Source organism: Geospiza fortis, unplaced genomic scaffold (assembly GCF_000277835.1).
Source record: "Geospiza fortis unplaced genomic scaffold, GeoFor_1.0 scaffold26, whole genome shotgun sequence".
Lineage (NCBI taxonomy): Eukaryota > Metazoa > Chordata > Aves > Passeriformes > Thraupidae > Geospiza > Geospiza fortis.
The window spans coordinates 1,692,626-1,712,480 of NW_005054425.1; the positions used below are offsets into that span (position 1 = coordinate 1,692,626).

At 47.7% G+C, this 19,855-nt stretch overlaps 3 protein-coding genes across 3 annotated transcripts in view; all 3 read right to left on the reverse strand.

Moving 5' to 3' along the window:
• Window positions 1-2,068, reverse strand: part of CACNA1S (calcium voltage-gated channel subunit alpha1 S) — a 61,109-nt gene extending 59,041 nt beyond the window's left edge. Inside the window, 1 exon segment of the mRNA XM_031061734.1 lies at window positions 1,908-2,068. Coding sequence (XP_030917594.1) covers window positions 1,908-2,068 — 161 coding nt within the window.
• Window positions 2,069-8,698: 6,630 nt separating this feature from the next.
• Window positions 8,699-10,439, reverse strand: LYZ (lysozyme). The gene is made up of 4 exons (XM_005426798.1): window positions 10,241-10,439; window positions 9,746-9,904; window positions 9,430-9,508; window positions 8,699-8,987 (listed from the first exon to the last, which is right to left on the reverse strand). The coding sequence occupies exons 1-4, from the start codon at window positions 10,392-10,394 to the stop codon at window positions 8,927-8,929; spliced, it is 453 nt and encodes a 150-aa protein (XP_005426855.1). The 5' UTR covers window positions 10,395-10,439; the 3' UTR covers window positions 8,699-8,926.
• Window positions 10,440-16,369: 5,930 nt separating this feature from the next.
• Window positions 16,370-19,855, reverse strand: part of LOC106631945 (sperm-associated antigen 4 protein-like) — a 6,082-nt gene continuing 2,596 nt past the window's right edge. Inside the window, exons 3-6 of the mRNA XM_014309381.1 lie at window positions 19,311-19,423; window positions 18,579-18,746; window positions 17,529-17,618; window positions 16,370-16,516 (exon numbers count right to left, since the gene is read on the reverse strand). Of these exons, the coding sequence (XP_014164856.1) occupies window positions 16,370-16,516; window positions 17,529-17,618; window positions 18,579-18,746; window positions 19,311-19,423 (518 nt within the window). The remainder of the gene's footprint in view (window positions 16,517-17,528; window positions 17,619-18,578; window positions 18,747-19,310; window positions 19,424-19,855) is intronic.

Below are 19,855 nucleotides of genomic sequence, written 5' to 3' on the forward strand. Positions count from 1 at the left end.
AATTCACACATTTGGATAAACAATCTCCAGACCACATTCCAGAGGAGCAAAACATGGAGAAGCTGAGGCTTCCCATCTTCCCAGGAGAAGAAATCCTGGAAAAGGGATTTTTTGGAAAATATCACGGTGACAGTCCCCCTCCAGAGCACTGAGGAAGTGCTGTGCACTTGCTCTGGCACGTGCTGGCCCAGCAGGAAGAATGTATTTGAGCATGCTGAAAGATGTAAGTCCTTTTTTCTGCTCCTCCCTATAATTGATTTAGAAGGTTGAATAATTGTTTTATTAAGAATATATTATATTATTCTATATTATATTAAAGAGATTTTATACTATATTATACTATATAAAAGATATATTTTAAAGAAAATCTCATTACTGTCTCTAGACAGTCAGGAACAGTGGGTTTTTTTAATTGGTTAAGGAAAAAAATAATCTTTAGTAGAATTTAATTACTAATTCTCTTTAGGTAAACTATTTTCTTAACACATTTTACATGTGTAAAAGCAACAGGAGCAGAGAATAGAGATAAGAATTGTTTTCTCTTTTTCTCTCTGCGTTTCTCCAGGAAAAATCCTCTGAGAGAATGATGTTTCTCTCTGTTCAGAGCATGTGAATGCCACACCTCCCCTGCCACACCTCCCCTCCACTCAGGCACACGCACAAGTTTCCTCCTTTCTCAGTGCCCGTTTAGGACACAGGCACAGTTCCCTGCTGTGCCCACAGAACCATCATTTCTCTTGCCAGAGACACAGAAAATGAGAACTGCCCAACTTTGGCCCTGCTCCCACTCCTGGAGGACAGAGAGTCCCCTTGCAGTAAAGGAATGAGGTCTCAACCTCCAGCAGCACCAGAGCTGTGAGCATGCCCTCATGCCTGCCAACAGGGCTTTGGACAAAGCAGCATCTCTGGGCATGGTTTTGGTGTCCCCACAGCAACACAGCCAGCCTAAGGTGACCAAGCCAGCTCCCAGAGTGAAGCCTGGCCAGGGATGGGATCATCTTGCCAAGGCCAGGAGTACTGAGATGAAGTTCAGCAACTAAAATGAGAAAAGATGTGGTGGAAGAACTCAATTCTGTTGCCCAGTCCATCGTTTTTGCTACAGCCCAAATGTTTTGCTGAAATCAAAGTGAAAAATTTCATCTCCCACTCTCTTCCTTTACATAAAACATGGGTGAACAAAGTGCTAGTTCCTGGATGCATGGCAGAAACATGACATCTTGGTATTTCTGAGCTGCAGTGCCCCAGTGAAAAGGTCAAAAAGCAACACCCAAACTACAACGCTAAGCCAAAGGCACAAAGAACTATCTGAATCCCTCTGAACAGTATCACCCAGAAAAAGCCTTCACCTGCGACAGCACTACCAGGGAGGGATGGGAAGGGGGGCTGAGAGGACAATGGTGTCAGCAAGGATTTGGGGGAGGCCCCCCACCAGGGCAGAGCACAGCTGTGGGATCAGATTGTGATACACACAAAGAGCCATCCCAAACAACTCACCAGGGTCTTGCTACCACCCCCAAACGTCCAGAGTATCACATTGTCCCCAGCCTGACCCCATCCCCACCCCTGGATGGGCACTGTGCCCCCTCCTGCCACACCAAACCCCCTCCCCTCTCAGCAGTCTGTCCTCCATTGCTCCCCAGCACACAACACACACAACGCACACAACACATTCACTCCCCCCAGTCCCTTGGCCCAGGCTATCCCTGTCCCACCCCACCAAAGGCCTGACCCACTCCTCAGCCCAGCTTTCCCCAGCCAGCCTTTGCCATGCACCCTGCAGGGCTCCCTGGGTGCCTCGCTGCCTGATGAGACAGCACAAGCTGAAACAGGCTGTCAGCTCTTCCCAGCAGCCCACCACGCTCACAGGCACACACACACTGCTGCCAGCCCCTGCAGCCACAGGATACTTCCACTCCACGATGCTGATGCAGGCCTTCCTCAGGGGGTTCTCCAGGGTGAGGCAGAACAGAGCCCTGGGTGGTCGAGGAGCTATCGGTGGTACCGGCTTCTTGGACTTCTCCTTCTGCTGCCTCTTCTTCACATCACCCTGGGGAGAAGAGGGCTCCATGGTGTTGCTCCCCTAGCTGTCTGTTCCCCTCCTGCCCTGCAGTGGAGCCCCCCTTCCCCAGGTCCCAGCCAGCTGGAGCTCCTCTGGCTCTGTCCCCTCCGCGCAGCAGGGGAGGTGCTGGGGGAGTGGGGGCTGGAGCCTGCACTCGCATGTACAAACACACAAAGCATGAGTTTAAATTTAGATCCCAGCCTGGCTCTGGGTGCTGTCCCAGCTCCTGAGGGCCCCTGCAGCTGTTCCCTCTTTACCCAGCACATGGGGAGTTGGGCGAGTGCTTGGCGTGCCACGGGCTGGGCTGGGGGTGGGACAGGTTGTCCGGGCTGGCTACTGTCTCCGACAGAGCAGCACCCGTGTCCCAGGCCAGCTCTGTCCCCAGGTCCCCACCTGCACTGTGTCCCAGGTCAGCTCTGTCCCCCGGTCAGCTCTGTGCCCAGGTCCCCACCTGCACTGTGTCCCAGGTCAGCTCTGTCCCCCGGTCAGCTCTGTGCCCAGGTCCCCACCTGCACTGTGTCCCTGATCAGCTGTGTCCCCAGGTCCCCATCTGCACCGTGTCAGCTCTGTCCCCAGGTCAGCTCTGTCCCCAGGTCGCTTCTGCCCCCAAGTCCCCACCTGCACCGTGTCCTAGCTCAGCTCTGTCCCAGGTCCCCACCATGTCCCGGGCCAGCTCTGTCCCCAGGTCCCCACCTGCACCATGTCCCCAGGTCAGCTCTGTCCCCAGGTCGCTTCTGCCCCCAAGTCCCCACCTGCACTGTGTCCCGGGCCAGTTCTGTCCCCAGGTCCCCATGTGCACCCTGTCCCCGGCCAGCTCTGTCCCCAGGTCGGTTCTGTCCCCAGGTCCCCACCCGCACCGGGAAGCAGCCGGGCTGCCCGGGGCAATGTGCATTTGCTGAATCACATCCTGCAGGGTGAGATGGAGAAGCCAGCTCTGGCCAGCTCCCAGGGACAGTTTCCCCCCTCATCCCATCAGCCCCTCCTCTGCAGGATTTCACCTGTGCACACCTGGACCATGGGATACTGGGGCTGTAGGGCCTTCGAGGCTGGGTCCATTTCACTTAGGACACCCCAATCTCAGAGCTCCAGGGAATCATGGTGAGCCCAAAAAGTGCTCAGGCTTGTGATACATGGTCTCCTCAAGCCAGGTCTCATAAGCTCTTGGAGATCTATATCACACTCAAGATAGCTCAGCTACCTTAGAAGGCATAAAATCAGCAGGATGGCTTCTGTGGCAGTGTTCGATATAGAAAAGTTTAAATAAAAAGCAAAATAACAAAACTCTTTATAGAGAAAAACCAAGACAGGTGCAAGAAGTTCTTGCTCCTGGTAAAACACCTCACAAAAGTGATTAGTTCCTTTGTTGTCTTCTTCTTCTGGTAGATTGTTTAGGTGGGATTTTTTAGCTCCTGTCCAATTGGCTATCCTTAAGTTTGAGGTGAAGTCCCCAAAGTCTTGTGAGGTGTCTTTCTACCTAATTGAAGAAACAAACTTCTAGACTTTTTTTCCTTTTTAAAGAGACAAAAGATAGTTTTGTCACTCTGTAAACAAAAGGCACATTCCTATAGGCTTGCTTTTCTGGAGGCACAGAGGAAACCCTTGGCTGGCACTGGTCACTTAAACAACCACTTGCTCAGCCTTACCAAAGTAAATCCTGCATGCAGGGTGTGGAGGATGTCTGGGGATGCAGGAACCCAACCAGCCTGGTGATGCCTTGTGAAGGCTGACCTGGAATAGAGAATCCCTAAAGAATAAAGTAGAGATTTATTAAGAGGTCTCAAATTGATCCACCTTGGACAGCACAACCCAAAGTGGCCACAAAATGGATGACAGGTCGTGGGGTCTCTCACTTTTATAAATTCTGCTCCATTTGCATGTTGGAGTTAATTGTCCAGTTACAGCTCCAGCCCACAAAGTCCCATCCTTCTTGTTTTTCTCTCTTCATTCCACATTGTTTATGCTCTTGGGCCTGAGATCTGCATCAGCTGTCCTTGGGTCCCCAGCTAGAGAAGGAATTGTTTTGTCTCCCTGCTCTGTGAGGATAGCTCACCATCCCCTAATATGAAGCCTAGACTTACACACTAAAGCAGAATAGAATCTGAAAAATAGAAAATCTAAAACCTGAGGCATCACTAGGCTGGATTGTGTTCTGCCAAGCCCTGCCAAGCCTTTCGTTGACCAAGTGACAGACCTATCTTTTGTCTCTTTTAAAAGGAAAAAAGCCAAGAAGTTTGTTTCATCAATTAGGTAAAAAGACACCTCACAAGACTTTGGGGACTTCTCCTCAAACTTAAGGATAGCCAATTGGACAGGAGCTAAAAAGCTCTGCCTAAACAATCTGTAAAGATTATCTCATCCTAATCCACCTGCCGTTTTATCCGAACCTGGCCCTGCCAAGAGCAGCTTCCACTAGGGTTAAATCAGTAATCTGCCTCCTTCTACAGCACTCTGCCGTGCAAATCAGAGTGAAATCATTTCTGCTGCGGGGTCCAGCCCTGTTTCCATGTGAGGCAGATCCCTCTTCTCACTCAGCCGTCATTTTCTCCTAAACCCCAAATGCAAGCCAGGAGCCCTATTCCCCTGCTGCCGGCGCAGAGGGGCCTGTGCAGGGACCGCAAGGCCGCGGGGCCCATCTAGCGGGGATCTGCAGGACGAACATGTGCCTGGGACACCCTGGGAACCCAAAGGAAGGGCGGCCGGGCTGGGCAGGGCATCCCCGCAGCTCCCTGGGCTCGCAGAGCCCTGAGCCGCCCTGAGCCCCGCCGGGAGCTGTTGGCACGTGTCGGATGAACCCCTTTTCTGACCCACAGATGGGGTAACTGAGAGGCGTTTTAAAAGCTTTTATTCTATTTTCAGTCTCATGAGAAGGGTGAGACAATACAGATGTTATAATTCACACCATCACAATCAGAAGCCAATTATTTCCTAATTACAATTCATTATAAGCGTTTCTTGGTTTATCAGCTTTTGCCACACTATTCTGCAAATGCCTTAAAGCCAATCATCTAAAATTATCCCTTGTGGGTCCCACTACAATGCATCTTTCATAGTTCTGTTTCTCCAAATTATCCAGTCTTGTTTGTAAGGCCATCCCTTGAAACTTGTTTCTAGTTCCATTTCTCTCTCAGCAATGTCTGTCCTATTCCATGGCATTTCTCAGTCAGCATTTCTCATCTCAAGGTTTGCATACAGGTGCACACTGTGTGAGCTTTCTGTCAGGTTTTCTAATTTCTAATTGGCACAGGGCACCAAACCCAACCCAGCACAGCTCCAGCACCCATGGGACAGCGCTCTGCCCGTCAGAGCTGCTCCCTACCTGCCCAGCAGCGAGACACTCCTTCTTCATGGAACCCCCTCACGGCCGCTCTCCTCTTCCTCACACACTTCTGGGCCTGCACATTCTTCTCCCGCTCCATCACGGCACCAGCACGGCCTGGGGAGGGTCCCAGAGAGGTGGGCTGGGATGGGGGTGTAATAGGTGAGGAATGCCATGGGTGACTCTCACAATTAAAGGCAAATATTATGTAAATATGTTAAAAGAAGTTTTATAGTTATGTTTTACACCCCCCCCCCCTTGTGTTGTTATCAGGGAGTGACCTGGGTTTGGGACATTTGGGAGGGTTGGCTCGTTACTATGGCAACAGCTGACTTCCAATCAAGATTTATGGAGGTGATCTCCATCACTGGACAGCAAAGAAGGATGGAACAGATGGACAGAACTTTGGGAGTGGCTAAAGAGTTAAAAGGTGAATCCTCCATTGTGTGGGTGAGCACATGATGGGAAAAAATCCTTTGATCCCAGTGCTGTAATATTTTCTCTATCCAGTCTTCTGTTGTATTTTTGATAAGGTCTTAATAAACCTTTTAAATGTTTTGGAAGTGAGTATCCTTTCTCACATGGGTATGTCCATGTGTCTGTACATGCATACACGTGTGTATAGTTGTGTCTGCCCACTGGTGTCACCAGTGAATGGTTTGAGCACTCAAAGGTACCATCAAAAATCAGATTTTAATACAAATTTATGAAAGTGCAACTTAAGGGAGGTGAATTATGATGTTCAGCCTGTTGCTGGCTACGTGGCTGAAGTATGCATAGGAAAAAGAGACTGGAATCCATTTAGGATTATTTACATGGAGGAGATTTTACATTTACTGAGGATGCAAAAGAGTCAGTGTACAAAAAAGATAATGGTGAAAAAGGGTTTAGCAGCAGTCAATCATGGACTGATTTAACAATTAAACATTCAATAGCATTTGCTACATTTTAACAGTGACTTAGTAAAAGACCCATGATAAAAGCATTCATAGCAGAATCAAGTCACACACATTCAGAGATGTGTACATCTGTACTGATCTGTGCAGAGAAACCTGCCAAAAATTCCCCTTAGGTTCAGTGAAAATTCCCCTTAGGTTCAGTGAAAATTCCCCTTAGGTTCAGTGAAATATGTCACATCCCTCAAATGATGTGATTCTCAAAGGGGAGGGATTGCACCTTGAGGGGTGTCAGGGATGGGGGATTGATAAAGGAACAAAAGAATGAAGAACAAATCAGCATTTAAGGCAAAGAGATCAACAACCAATAGGAGATCAAATACTAAGAATTGTGTCATTTAAGACCAATGAGCGAGGATTTCTTTGGGGCTTTGTATGTATAAATAGGTGAAAATCTGCTAAAGAAGCATGAATTTCACTGCACAACCCAGGCACGTGTGGATGAAATAATTTCTGTTGCACATCTTGGCCAGGATAAAGTAATGTCTAAATTCTCTTTCCTATCACATCTTTCCTATCAATTCTAAGTTTTCATCCTGGCCATAACCCAGGTTGGGAACAATGGTACCATTCTACTCAAGTTAGAACTCAGGTAAATGATTTACCAAGGCTAACAGGGATAACTGTTAGCAGTTATCCTTTGTTATCCTTTGTTATCCGTCTTGGTTGGTCACTGAAGACTCCTGCTGCTGGAACCCTGGATGCTGAGAATTTCAGACTTTCTGTGCTGACAGGCACTGACCCCCAAGAGAACACTGCATTGACCTGAGGCTGTGGAGAAGCTTCCAAAATGGAATGACAGAACTGGGATTGTGGGTGTGGAGTTTGAATAGAAGTGTGTGATATCACAGGGTGGGAAAATTAGAGTTTAAGGTCTTGGATTATAGTAATATAGATAAAGCAAGATGGAGGTTTTAGGACAGAGGCTGCTCCTTCTTCTTCACCTTCTTCTCCATGGGTTTGGGTGGTTTCGTGTAATTGGATAATGTCCATTCTTATCACGTAGCCTGTTACTGCTTGTTGCCCGACATTGGCTTTGTACACAAAATGCTGTGGTTTTAATTTCCTTTAGCATGAATTATTGGATAACACATATCACACTAAGGGAGATGGGGTTGAGGTCCTGTTCCCAGTGAGGCTGGGTGTTGGAAAGGTCCCAGTTCTTGAAAACAAAGTCTCACCCACGGTAAGGAGAAGCAGTGCAGGACAAAATTTGCACAGAGGCAGCAAATCCTCTGGGCAGCAACAGTCCAGCACCAAAACCTCACCTGTCTCCAACTGTGATCCCAAGAGAGAGCAGGAGAGAGCTGAGCTTCACCCTGATCCCCCAGCCAAAATCTCACAGCATCTCTGCCCTTCCCAAGAGAAACCCCCCAGCTAAGAGACTGCAAACTGCACCCCTTCCCTGGCCTCTTTGTCCACATCTTTTGTTTCTCTAATATCTTTGTCTCGGTTTGAGAGTTTCCCCAGGACAATCTGTGCTCCCATCTCTTAGGCAACAAATGGGAGAAAAATTCCATGAGAGAAAGGAAATAAAAAGGAAAAATCCTAACCTCCAACATTGGGGAAAAGGGGAAGAGGGACTTCAGGCAAGGCTTACTTTGAGCTTTTTTTTTTAAGATGCAGCCATCTAAGCAAACATGCCTTTAATGGTTGGTTTATACATTCACACAAGACACGAGTTTAAGCATCCCTTTATTTCATAAGCACCAAAGAAGTCATGGCTCCCCTAGCAGCAGCAGAAAGCACATGAAGCAGTAAACATGTTTTTTCAGTGTTAGCACCTTTCATTCATGCACTGTTTCTGAATCCAGCTTTCAATTGGAAAAAGGACTTGTAAACTAAACAGCAAAACATTTCCCTTCCCTAACAGCCTTTCCAACCCATCATTTCCTCACAGAGTGCTGCCTGCACTCTAGGCTGTGTTTGATTGACTTCCTCAAAGAGTGATAAGAAATGCTGTATTCCCTCAGGCCAGATGCCCAAATGTTTCAGTGCCCTGTCCCTCATACCAGCCAGGGGCAGATGCTCAGATAAATTTAAGGAGCAATGTCATGTTTCAGCATAGTTTTCTCTCTCTGTCAATGATCTGTCTTAATCAGTGACTGTCTTGGTCATAAAGCAACATAAATCTGCACATCTTACACAATGTTCATGAAATTTTTGTATTTCCTCACTACAGACACTCCAATAAGAATAGGCAAAAAAATTAAGGGGAAGGAGGAGAGGAGGAAGGGAGAGGTGAAGGCGAACAGAGAAAGAAAAAAAAAGAAGAGAGGAACCCTAAATGTTGCAAAGCCCTGTTAGGGCAACAAAATCTTGAGTCACAATTGTGCAAATAAATCGAGGCTGAAACTCCATCTGTAGTGGCTTGTTGCAACACCTGTTTTTATTAAGCTGTGAACTGTAAGTTCTCTGTTTGCATTGCATCAGACTGAAGGCCTTCAGAGTTAGCACTAGCCAGTACCCACTCTATCTTAATAATATACTGCTTTTAATTCCCCACACCCATGCATTTCCCTGGCCTCCTCTCCAAACGTTGTCATTCTCCATCTCTGGTGGTCCCGAGGAAACAATCAACACCTGTGCAGCGATTTAGCAACCCCTGACAAAGGAACTCAGGTCTCTGCCCCGGCAATGGTTTTTCCAGCCATACCTGAAAAAACAAATACATTCTGTAATTTGAGGAGTTAGATTATGATTGAATTGGTTATGAAAACAGAGTTGGTTAGTCTTTGAGAATCTTGGAAGAAGACTCTCAGTCATCCCTTCTGAAAGTTACTAATAAATGAGAATTATTATGAGCTCAATCTACTAATAAATGAGAATTATTAAGAGCTGAATCTAAGCGAGCTGGGGGAAGGAGAAGAGAACAAAAAGGAGAGCTCTGGGAGAGGAGGGAAATTTAGGGAATTAGAGCAGATGCTGCGAGGCAGGATTCCTATCTTCTCCTTTCAGCTTTAGGAAAAGGACTGTGCTAAACTGCACCAAATCCAGCTTCCCACCCACTGATCCCCCTGCCTCCCTCAGTCAATAGCAGGACTGACTTTGATCTGCTCTGCCCACTCTGCCCCAGTGTCCGCTGCAGATATCCTTACCAGGGGCTGAGGCCATGAGCCTCCCGGGCAATCTTCTTGGCACACTGAATGTCATCCTCAATATTATCATCTTGCAGTTCTGTAGAGGAGGGAGAAAAGATCAGTGTGGAGGAAAGCAGGGCAGAGGAAGGGCAGGGACAGACTGGCAGAACGAGAGGTGTCCATCAGGAAGGAAGGGTAGGTGGGACACTGAGAAGATGGATGGAGGAAGGACAGACAGAAATGCCCAGAGCAGCTGTTGGCAGGTGTCATGGACACAGCAGGTGCTTTCATGGAATGAACAAAGAAAGGTTCTTTGTTCTGCGCTACCACTTACTTGAGCAACTGATGTGGCAGGCATTCTTGGAGCCAGGGGTCCTGCCATCATTGCACCAGTACTTGCTGTTGATCTGGAAGATGCCATAGTCCCTGCTTGGACCATTGTTATTGTATGCTTTTGTGTTGTAGCCACTCTCATATTTCACCAGGCACATCCCTGCAGGAGGAAGAGAGATCCCAGAGCAGAACATTAAGGAATGCTGAATGTAAAAAAGAGGAAAGATATGAAAGTATCCAGGATGAATTAAGTGCTGGAGAAGTAATTAAAGTGGTGATATCATAATCTTGAGAATTGGATGGGTAAATTCTTGGAAGAACAAAGGTCTAGATTGGTATTTGCTGTGTGAACTATAGAAGGGAGCAAGGAAGGGGATGAGGAAGAGATGAAGTCAGAGAAATGGGGGGACAGAATAGTACTGCTGGAAGATCAAAAAGAAGAGAGGGACAAAGGTGGTAGAGGCAGAGAGGTGCTGTGGCAGCTCATTATACTCACAGTCAGCAACAGTAGTGCCCTCAAAGCCCTGAAAGCCATTCCGACGTAGGATCTTCACCATCTCACATCTGGGAATTATTTTTCCCTGGGTGCCTGGCAGAGCCAGGCTAAGGAAAACAAGAAGAAAGCCAAGGAAGAGCATTGACTTTCTCATCTTGCAGACCACAGCGAGATGTGCCAAAGCAGCTTGAACTGCCTGTCTGCCAGGACTGCCGGCAATGCCAGCCTTTTATTCGTGCTCCCAGGGAGAGGATCAGCTGGTTGAGCAAGCATATCTGGGAAGTATGGGCAGTCTTTACAGTAACAAGCCAATAAGGAAGTGGGCCAAACTCCAAAACAAACTCCAAAGCAACTCCAAAATTCCTGGAAGGTGCCAGTACCTATTTCACTGGTCCTTCATGGCAGGGGCATATGTTTTCCCCAGACACCCCAGCAATCCTTGGTTGGATATTATTCCAAACATCACGGCTCTAGTTCCCCTGTGTGAAGTGTCATGGTTTAACACCAGCAGTCTGATAAGTCATTCCGTGTCTCCCACCCTGGTGGGATGGGAAACGTAAAAGTTAAAAAGCTTTTGGGTTGAGATACAGGCAGATTAATGGGGAAATAAAAAGCCACACATGCAAGAAAAAGCAAAATAAAGAGGAAACGCACTCCTTCTCATCAGTGGGGAGATGTTCAGCCACCTCCAGGAAACCAGGCTCCACCACATTAGCAGTGGTTCAGGAAGACAAACTCCATCACTCCAAACGTCCTCCTCCTTCTTTCTTCTCCCCTCAGGTTTATACTTCGAGCAGGACACTACACATGATCTGGGATATGCTGTGGTCAGTGGGGGTCAGCTGTCTTGGCTGCATCCCCCAGCATGGTCTAGGAATAATATTCCCCAATTTAGTACTCCCATTAAAAATCTACAAGCTGCTCCCCTCACCTTCTCCAATCCCAGGCTGAGATAAAAAGAATTTACTGGGAATGGCAATGAGTTAAGAATCAACCATGAAAAATGTCCTTGAATAGAACCTCCTGTGAAGGAGGTGAAGAAGAGGTAACCAACTTTATGTTCTTAATTCATCTTCCTACTATCCCTTGTAAAATATTTCTGAACAATAAACTACATACAGCAGAAAGAAATATGATTTATTATGTTTTTGTTTGCATGGATGGTATATTACAAGCCGTGGCTGATCACTGGACATTAACTTCATTGGTCACTACCTCAAGATTGTCACTACCTCAAGTGGTCACTACCTCAAGATTGTCACTACCACTACATTGGCTGCCTTTGACATCAGTTTTCTTTCTCCTACTGTATGCATCAAAAAGCTCAAGAAAATAAGGATAAGAAAATGTGAAAATAAGGATAAGAAAATGTAAAAATAAGAAGAGGCAATGGTTATCAAAGACATAAAGCTAAGAAGATATGGCACAGCTGAGTAGCAGGAGTCTCTCATATTGTTGTGTCTGATGAAGAAATAGCAAAAGATGACCGTGCTGGGTGTGGCTGAGGTGATTTCCCTCCCAGTGGCTGGCATGGGGCTGTATTTTGGATTTGTGCTGAATGCAGGGATGATAATGGAGATGTTTTTGTTATTGCTGAGCAGTGCTCACACAGAGCCAAGGCCTTTTCTGCTTTTCATACTGCCAGGCTGGCAAGGGGGCTGGGGGTGTGTGGGGAGCTGGGAGGAGACACAGCTAGGACAGATGACCCAAAGTGACCAAAGGCATGTCCAGGCCATGTGACATCATGCTCAGTACATAAAGTGGGGGCAGAAGGAAGGAGGGGAGGGATGTTTGGAGTGATGGTGTTTGTCTTCCCAAGTCACTGCTTCGTGTCCTGGAACCCTGCTCTCCATGGGATGGCTCAACCCATGGGAACCTGCAGGCTGAACCTGCCTGCCCATGGGAAACAGGGAGTGAATTCCCGAGTTTGATTTGTTTGCACATGTGGCTTTTGCTTTCCATATTAAACTGTATCTCAACCCACAAATTTTCCAGCTTTAACCCTTCTCATTCTCTCCCTGATTCTTCTGGCAGGGGAGTGAGGGACTAGCTGTGTGGGGCTTGGCAGCTAAACTACCATTGGCTGACAAACTCAGGGTGCAGGAATTACATTCCTCTACGTATTTTCAGGCTTCTCAAGCCTTGAAAGGGTCCTCTATGGTTTATTTCCTCCTCTAGCTCCAAAGCAAGCTCTTTATCCTTTTATGCTAACAATGCCATACAGCTTTGAAGAAGGAAGGATTGAGGGTTAACAGAGTATTTTGGGAGGGGATTGTGGATGAGGTGTTGAATAGAAGAGGTTCTTTTTTGTTCTCTAGCAGTCGTAGAGGACATTGGCAGGAGAAATCATTTCACTGGTTTCTTTATGTATTATTATATCAACTGCCATCACACCTAAGTTGGAGGAAATTGTGCAAAGGCTTCACATTTGCCATGAATTCCAGGGAAGAAAGGAGTCCATGCTTCTACAACCCTCTAGCTCAGTAAGGAGCTTATGGGGGTCCCTCTTGTTGGAAATTATACCAAGTTTAAAATATTTTGTACAACTTTAGTCAGGGGTTTTGTTTGCCTTTGCCCAAATGGAAACGAATTGAAGTTTAGTTTCAAAGGACTGATTCGCCACTCCAGGCCTGATGAGCTTAACATCTCTGCAGGCTGGGGGTAGCACAGAAGATACACAAAAGGTAACCAACATCAAGAAATTGTCTTAACAACCATCAACTCCAAACATCACTCCTGGCATGGTCAGAGACACCTGGTCTGAGAAAAGATAGATAAGAGATAGATAAGAATGAGGACCTAATTAGCATCAAAGAGATCCGTAACAAATAAGAAACCAAATACTACAAACTGTGTAAGTTGGAACCAATGAACTTTGAACCAATGGGTTTTGACTGTATAAAATTTGTGAAAAATCTGGTAAAATTCATGTGTCATGGATTTTCTCTGCACAACCCAGGCTACGTGGATGAAATGATTTCTGTTGCACATCCTGGTCAGAACATCATCCTGGCCAGAATGAAATAATGAATTGATTCTATAACACTAAAAATGTTGTTGGAGAATTTTGTTTTTCCCGCATTTTCAGTGACAACTGTGGTTTATTCCAGGCATATTTTTATTGTTTCTGGGCAAGGGATCTCCTTTACTGACATGCTTTTAGAATGTGTTTCCTGGAGACAGTTTGTTTAGTGTAAAATTTCAGTGCTTGGCTTTTCACTTGAGTAAATGGTTCTGGAATGAGTGACAGGTATTACAAAATTTGTAAATAACTGTGAAATATGCATTTGTTATTTTATTTACCCTTGCATAGTCCAGAATTTGTTTCCAAGACCCACTTTGTATAGAAGGTTGAACTTTTTAAACACAGTTTTGCACAACTTTGTGACTTGAGATTCAACTGTCAGATAAGAATTAAAATGAAAAAAAAAGAGCCTAACATTCACAGCAATAGCTTTCCTACATTATTTAAAGAACAGTGGGAATTCTTTGTGGAAATGTAACACCTGAATAGCTTGTAGTTGCAGCAGGGTTCACTGCTCAGCTGTTCACTGCTCTTTCTGTGCCCTAGTTTGAAGTTGGCTTCCTTAGTAGTCACTGGTGCTTCCATGTAGGATTGCTTTACTTGTCTGATTCATCAGGGAGGTGACAGTGACACTTGTTAGAGCTTTTGCTGCCAGGGGATTCCCCAGCAACTGACTTGAAGCTCAGCTGAGTGAGTTACTTCCAAAAATTGGTCATGTGGAATAATATTTTTTCTCTCAGTTGATTTTTTTTTCTTTTTTATGGGAGTACTAAGAATGTAATTACCTCACATTAAAAGTCCTGCCTTTTTTAATTGAGACTGTGGGTTAACGGGAAGGATGAAGATAATGCCATAAATAAAATTGTTACCAGATGATAAATGGCCTACACCTGGTGAGCTAACACAAAGCTTGTTCCAGAATGACTGGCCTATGGAAACTGCACAATGCCCATTGTGTAAGGAAACTGGAAATTCACCAGCCTCAGTGTCCTGCCAGCTCAGCAAGGTCACCTGGAACATTGGGGTTCACAACAACCAGGGACCAGAGAGACCCCCAGGACAGAAGGATGAATGCATAAAGGGGAAATATGCTAATGATTTTGGGGAAATAATATGTATGTATGAAAAAATATATGTATAAAAATCATATGTATAATCATATGTATCATGTTATTATCATATGTATGTTTAGTCTGGGACAATCAATGAATATGTGTAAAAAATACAGCATATAAACAGAAACTTTCCTGGGCTCAGCATGCACAGCTTTGGGAGGAGCTATCCCCCTGTGCATCTGGCTGAATAATGAATGCTGCTCTTTAATGCTACATTGGTGTTAAGGAGTTTTTTTATTTTACTGAATTTTTGGCAACCAAAAAAATTAAATCCCTGTCCTGGATTAACTTAAGTGACAATAAACCAGCACGAGGTTGCTACAAAGCGGATTGCAGAGAATTCCTAGGTAACAGTCACATGCCATAAGTCTGATGAAGAGCAGCTGAGGGAGCTGGGAAGGGGCTCAGCCTGGAGAAAAGGAGGCTCAGGGGGGACCTTGTGGCTCTGCACAGCTCCTGACAGGAGGGGACAGCCGAGGGGTTGTGTCACAGAGGAGAGGGAACAGCCTCAAGTTGTGCCAGGGGAGGATTAGATTGGATATTTGGGAAAATTTCTTCATGGAAAAGGTGGTCACGTGTCGGAGTCCCCATCCCTGGAGGGATTTAAAAGCCATGTGGATGTGGCACTTGGGGACATGTCAGAGATGGCCTTGGCAGTGCTGGGGGAATGGTTGGATGATCTTTGGGGATTTTTCCACCTTTAATGATTCAGTGACTGTATCTGCTGATGGCATCATCTCTACTCCTGCTGAGTGACACCAGCACCTCCCTGCTGGCCCACGTGTAGGACAGGAGGTATCTACATGGCTTAAAAACTTCCAGTCAGAGCAGAAATCCCTCCTGGTCTTCCTCTGGGAATTTTTAGCCTGTTTCTCTTCTTCCAAGCTGCCAACCCCTTCTTCATCACGGAGGGCTGGAGATCAAGGGCAGGCTCGGGGTGGACATCAGCATGAATTTCTCCATGGAAAGGTGCTCAGGCCTTGGAAGGAGCTGCCCATGGAGGTGGTGGAGTCCCCATCTTTTGCTTCCTTATTTACTGCTTACAGTTCTACTCATCAAACAAAAGTTGAAGTACAATTCCCAGGACCGATGGCTTTATTTGATTTAGTCAATCGTGCTAGGCTCTGGCACAAATTAGTCTCTCACTGCACATCCATGGGCAAGGAGTGGAGGTTTCCATGCATTCTGCCATTGTCTTAAACCCTGGACTTGTGGCTTCCACTCTGCTTCTGGGATAGGACGCACACATACAGCACTGTGCCAGGGGTTTCCAAGAGATGGGCTGGAAATAACTGGTCACAGAATCATAGAATCATAGAATCATGGAATCATGGAACCCCTGACATGGAAGGGACCCCTGCAACTCTTCTGTCCTGCCTACACCTCCCAAAGAGCCTGTAACTGTCAGGAGAAACAGGTGAGGAACCACTGGGTAAAGAACCTTCTCCTTCTGAGTGAAGAACCTTCTGGGTGAAGAACCAGAACCCAGAATGTGGTCAGATGCTGGGACAGGTTCCCCAGCAAATTGGCTACAGCACCAAGCCAGCTGTCAGACACATGGTGTGGTTGTTGCAGTGGTCTTGTGCAGGGCCAGGAGTTGCAGGATTTACTCCTGATGATCCTTGTGGGTCCCCTCTAACTCAGCAGATTCTGATTCACCCAGAAGGTTCTTCACCCAAATGGTTCTTCACTCAGAGGGTGGTTGGGCACTGGAACAGGCTTCCCAGAGAACTGGTCACAGCACAGAGCCAGCTGCCAGACACATGGGGTGGTTGTTGGGGCTGTCCTGTGCAGGGTCTGGAGTTGGACTTGATGATCCTTGTGGGTCCCTTTCAACAGAGGGGATTAAATGATTCTAATTCCTGATATTTTACCTAAAACTCACCTGACACAGTCCCACATGCATAGTCTAAAATCAACATTGGGATGCCACATCATTCCCCCCATTTCCCTTCTTCCCCTTGCCCTTTCTTCTTCTTTTGTGTTTTCTTATTTATCTTGGCCCTGGGTTGAGGCTTTCTGGTTTTCCATCTTTCCATGAACCTTCACTCGGTAAATGCAGGTATACCACGGGTTTCCCCAGTTGCTCTTCACAAGAAGTTTGACACGTGAAAAGGCTCTGGGGAGCAGCATGTTCTGTGAAGAGGCAAAAGGAGGGTGTTAAAATCAACAGTGAAATCAGTGTCACCCTGCCAGCCCTGTTTCTGCTCAGGAACAAGCTCCTGAAAGAAGCTGGGAGAAGCAATAGAGATCTGAAGCTGCTGCTAGGGCTGCTGGGGAGGCTGGGGGCAGGGGAAGGCACCTGGCATCCTCTGCATGCTGCCCCAGTGGGGCTGCTCCTCCTTTCCTTCTGTCCCTTGCTCTGTGCTGGCAGAGGGGCTGGGGACGTGCTCCTGCGCATGGGGCCGATGTGTCACCCCACTGTGTGCTACCCCACTGTGTGTCACCCCCCTGCTGTGTCACCCCACTGCTGTGTCTCCCCAACTGTGTGTTACTCCACTGTGTGTCACCCCACTGCTGTGTGCCACCCCACTACTGTGTGACACCCCAACTGTCACCCCACTGCTGTGTCACCCCAACTGTGTGTTACTCCACTGTGTGTCACCCCACTGCTGTGTGTCACCCCAACTGTGTGTCACCCCACTGTGTGTCACCCCCCTGCTGTGTCACCCCACTGCTGTGTCACCCCACTGAGCCCCTGCCATGCCCTCTGCCTGCCTTCCTCCTGGCACACTGAGAGCAATGGGAGAGAAGGGGTGTTCTGTGCTGGGGTGACGCTGTCCAGCTTGTCAGCAGGGCACACAGTGGAACAGCCGTGATGCCTGATGGTTTTTGCCACCACTTGTCCCCATTTCTCCATGGCACAAGGTCTGTTTGTTTGGGTGGTGTGGCTGTATGTGCATCTGGCTTTTCTGAAGGCAGTGCCTGCAGCCAGGGATCTCTCAGGAGCTGTGTTGCCATGGGCCTGACCCTGTCCTTCAGCCACCACAACCACGTTCTGCTCTGCCCTCCAAGCCCCACCAGGTCTCCTTCAGCAGCAATCTGGGACCTTCTGCCCAGGGAGGAAACATTTTCACCTTCCCAGCCACAGACTTGCAAGCAAACCTGTTTTGCTCCCTGGCACCTGGCCCCCACGTGTGGAGCATACCTTCAGAGGGAAGGTCTGCGTGGGGTTTTTTTCCACATTGTAGGTGAACACCCCCAGGAGAGTTTCCTCTTCTCTCTCTGCATCCACTCCCTTGGGAGCAAAGCACAAGGAGGGTGAGTCAGGCTCATCCCCACAAAGAGGGCATGTACAGAGTTGGGTCAGCCTCTCCCAGGGCTCTGGCACTTGGTTAGGGAAGCTCTCAGGGTAGAGCTCAGTCTCTGACTTGCATTTTAGTCAAGAACTCCTAGGTGCTTGGCCAGAAGGAATCTTGAGAAGAATGGGCCTCTTGTGTCAGAACTCAGGACATCCCTCTGGCTGTCCTGGATGGCTCAAGCCCCTGCCAGGGGGCTCAGAGACCTTGGCACAGAGCCCAAGACACCTGAGACTTTGATTTTAACCCATGGAGCAAATTACCACCTTTATATGAAGAATTACAAGTCAAGAGATTTTAAGTAGAATAATAGTTAGTTTGTCATGGGATGAAAAATAGATTTTTGGGGTTTTTAGAATGGGAGTTCAGGAGGCAAGATGGAGGAATCTGGGTGTGTCCAGCCTTTCTCCTTCTTCTTTTGCCTCCAACTATGATGTTGGCACTTTTGGATTGGTTTAAGGTAGAAACTCACTGTCTAACATAGGTGATAGGTATTGGAAAGTTACTGTAAATAATGTACAGGTAGTTTTTAGTATAAAAGACAACATCCCCTCCAAGGGCGGTCAGTGTGCCTCTGTCTGACCTGCTGGACAGACCTCAGCAGGCCAGAGAAAGGATGTTACAGGTAAGAAATAATAAACAAGCTTGAGAATGAGAACAGAAGAATCCTAACTCCTTCTTCAACTGCCGGGCCGGGAAAAGAGACTTGTACACATCTCGGGGTCACTGTGACCAGCAGAAATCCCCAGACTCTTGAGCCCTGGAAGTGCTGCACTGAGCACAGCAGTGCTCAGGGGAGTGCAGGTCACAAAGCTCAGAGGAGGCACAAAAGCAAGCAAGACCTTGCCCTGAGCTCCCACTCGGGCCAGACCCCCAGCAGAAGTGCCCAGCAGACTTACAAAGACAGCAATGTCTTTGGGGGCACTGATGATAGTCCCACTTGGAGAGGCATCTTTGGAGATGTGCTGCAGTGTGATGGCAGTCAGGTAGACTCGTGCTGGCAGCTTGATGACAACCTGGCCCTGATGCCCTTTGAAAGCCCAGCAGTTTCCTGGGAAAACATTTGGCTGCAACAGAATGCAAGAGCAGTGATGTGTGGGCCAACACAACTGCCCCTGTAGCTCGAAGCATTGGGGCTGACATGTCTGTGGGCTCTGTTTCAGCTTGGAAATAAGGGGCTGCGAGGAAATGGACAGAAGCAGAAGGACTTCCCTGCCTGCCAAAGTGGGCTCACCATGGCAGAACAGAGAATACTGGTTATGAAACCATCCTGCTCAGGGACAAGCAGAAAACTTCTGCCCAGGGACTCTCTAGGGCATCCCACCTCCCACCCTGGAAAGCGCTTCTTAGGGTTGACAGTGGAGACAGGGTCACCAGGTAGAAAGAAATCCTTTCAGCAGCTGTGGCCAAGGACTGTGGGCCGAATGCAGCAGTAGAGCTCAGTTTGGCTCCACTCCCCTCTGGAGAGGAACCACTGCTTCTCAGCAAGCCCAGCCCTGTGCTCCAGCTTTGGTTTCAGGAATCCAATCTGCTGTGGGCTTCATCAGTACCATTGGGCTGAGGGGAGAGCCCCCAGGAATGGTTCCCAAACTCACAGGAGGGAAGATAACTGGTGATTTCTGCTAAGATACCTGCAGAATAGTATCAGGAGGGCTGGCAGTCCAGAAGAAGCGTAAAATCCTGCAGAGACAACTCTCTCTGCAGTCATAGGTCTGGGAAGTTCTTTGTGTGTCAATGGTGGCTCCTGTAAGGGAGGGGGGGCAAATGGCTGCAAGCAGCTACACACTGGTGTGGCTTGGTGCTCAGACACCATTTCTGGTGCCCCTGGGCAGCTCCATGTCCACCTGTCCTGCCTGCATCACCCTGCCCTGGGGGGCAATGACAGCAGCCACTGCCTCTCCCACAGGGTGAAGAGTGCTGGGAGGAAGCAAAGCACAAACCAGGCGTTCCTTCTCCAGGTGCAGAGGAGAGGAAGAGAGCCCCTCCATCCACACAGGAATGTTGTCATTTCTGTGCCATCCCCCCAGAACATCCCTGTGGAGGCTGTGGGCAGGGCACAGACAAGCACAGGGCAGGGAGACCAGGCTGCTTGTGTCCTTACCAGAGCTCTTGAGGGCCCAGTCTGTCCTGACGCAGGGTTCCAAAGCTATCTGGCTCAGTTCCTGGGAAAGCCGTG

Bases quoted from the DNA above. Each gene is read 5' to 3' on its own strand.
- LYZ (XM_005426798.1), bottom strand. From the start codon at position 10,394: ATGAGAAAGTCAATGCTCTTCCTTGGCTTTCTTCTTGTTTTCCTTAGC. The intron at 9,509-9,745 runs GTAAGTGGTAGC...CCTCCTCTACAG, and splicing joins CTGCCACATCAGTTGCTCAA to AACTGCAAGATGATAATATT. The intron at 8,988-9,429 runs GTAAGGATATCT...TTGTTTTTTCAG, and splicing joins GCTCATGGCCTCAGCCCCTG to GTATGGCTGGAAAAACCATT.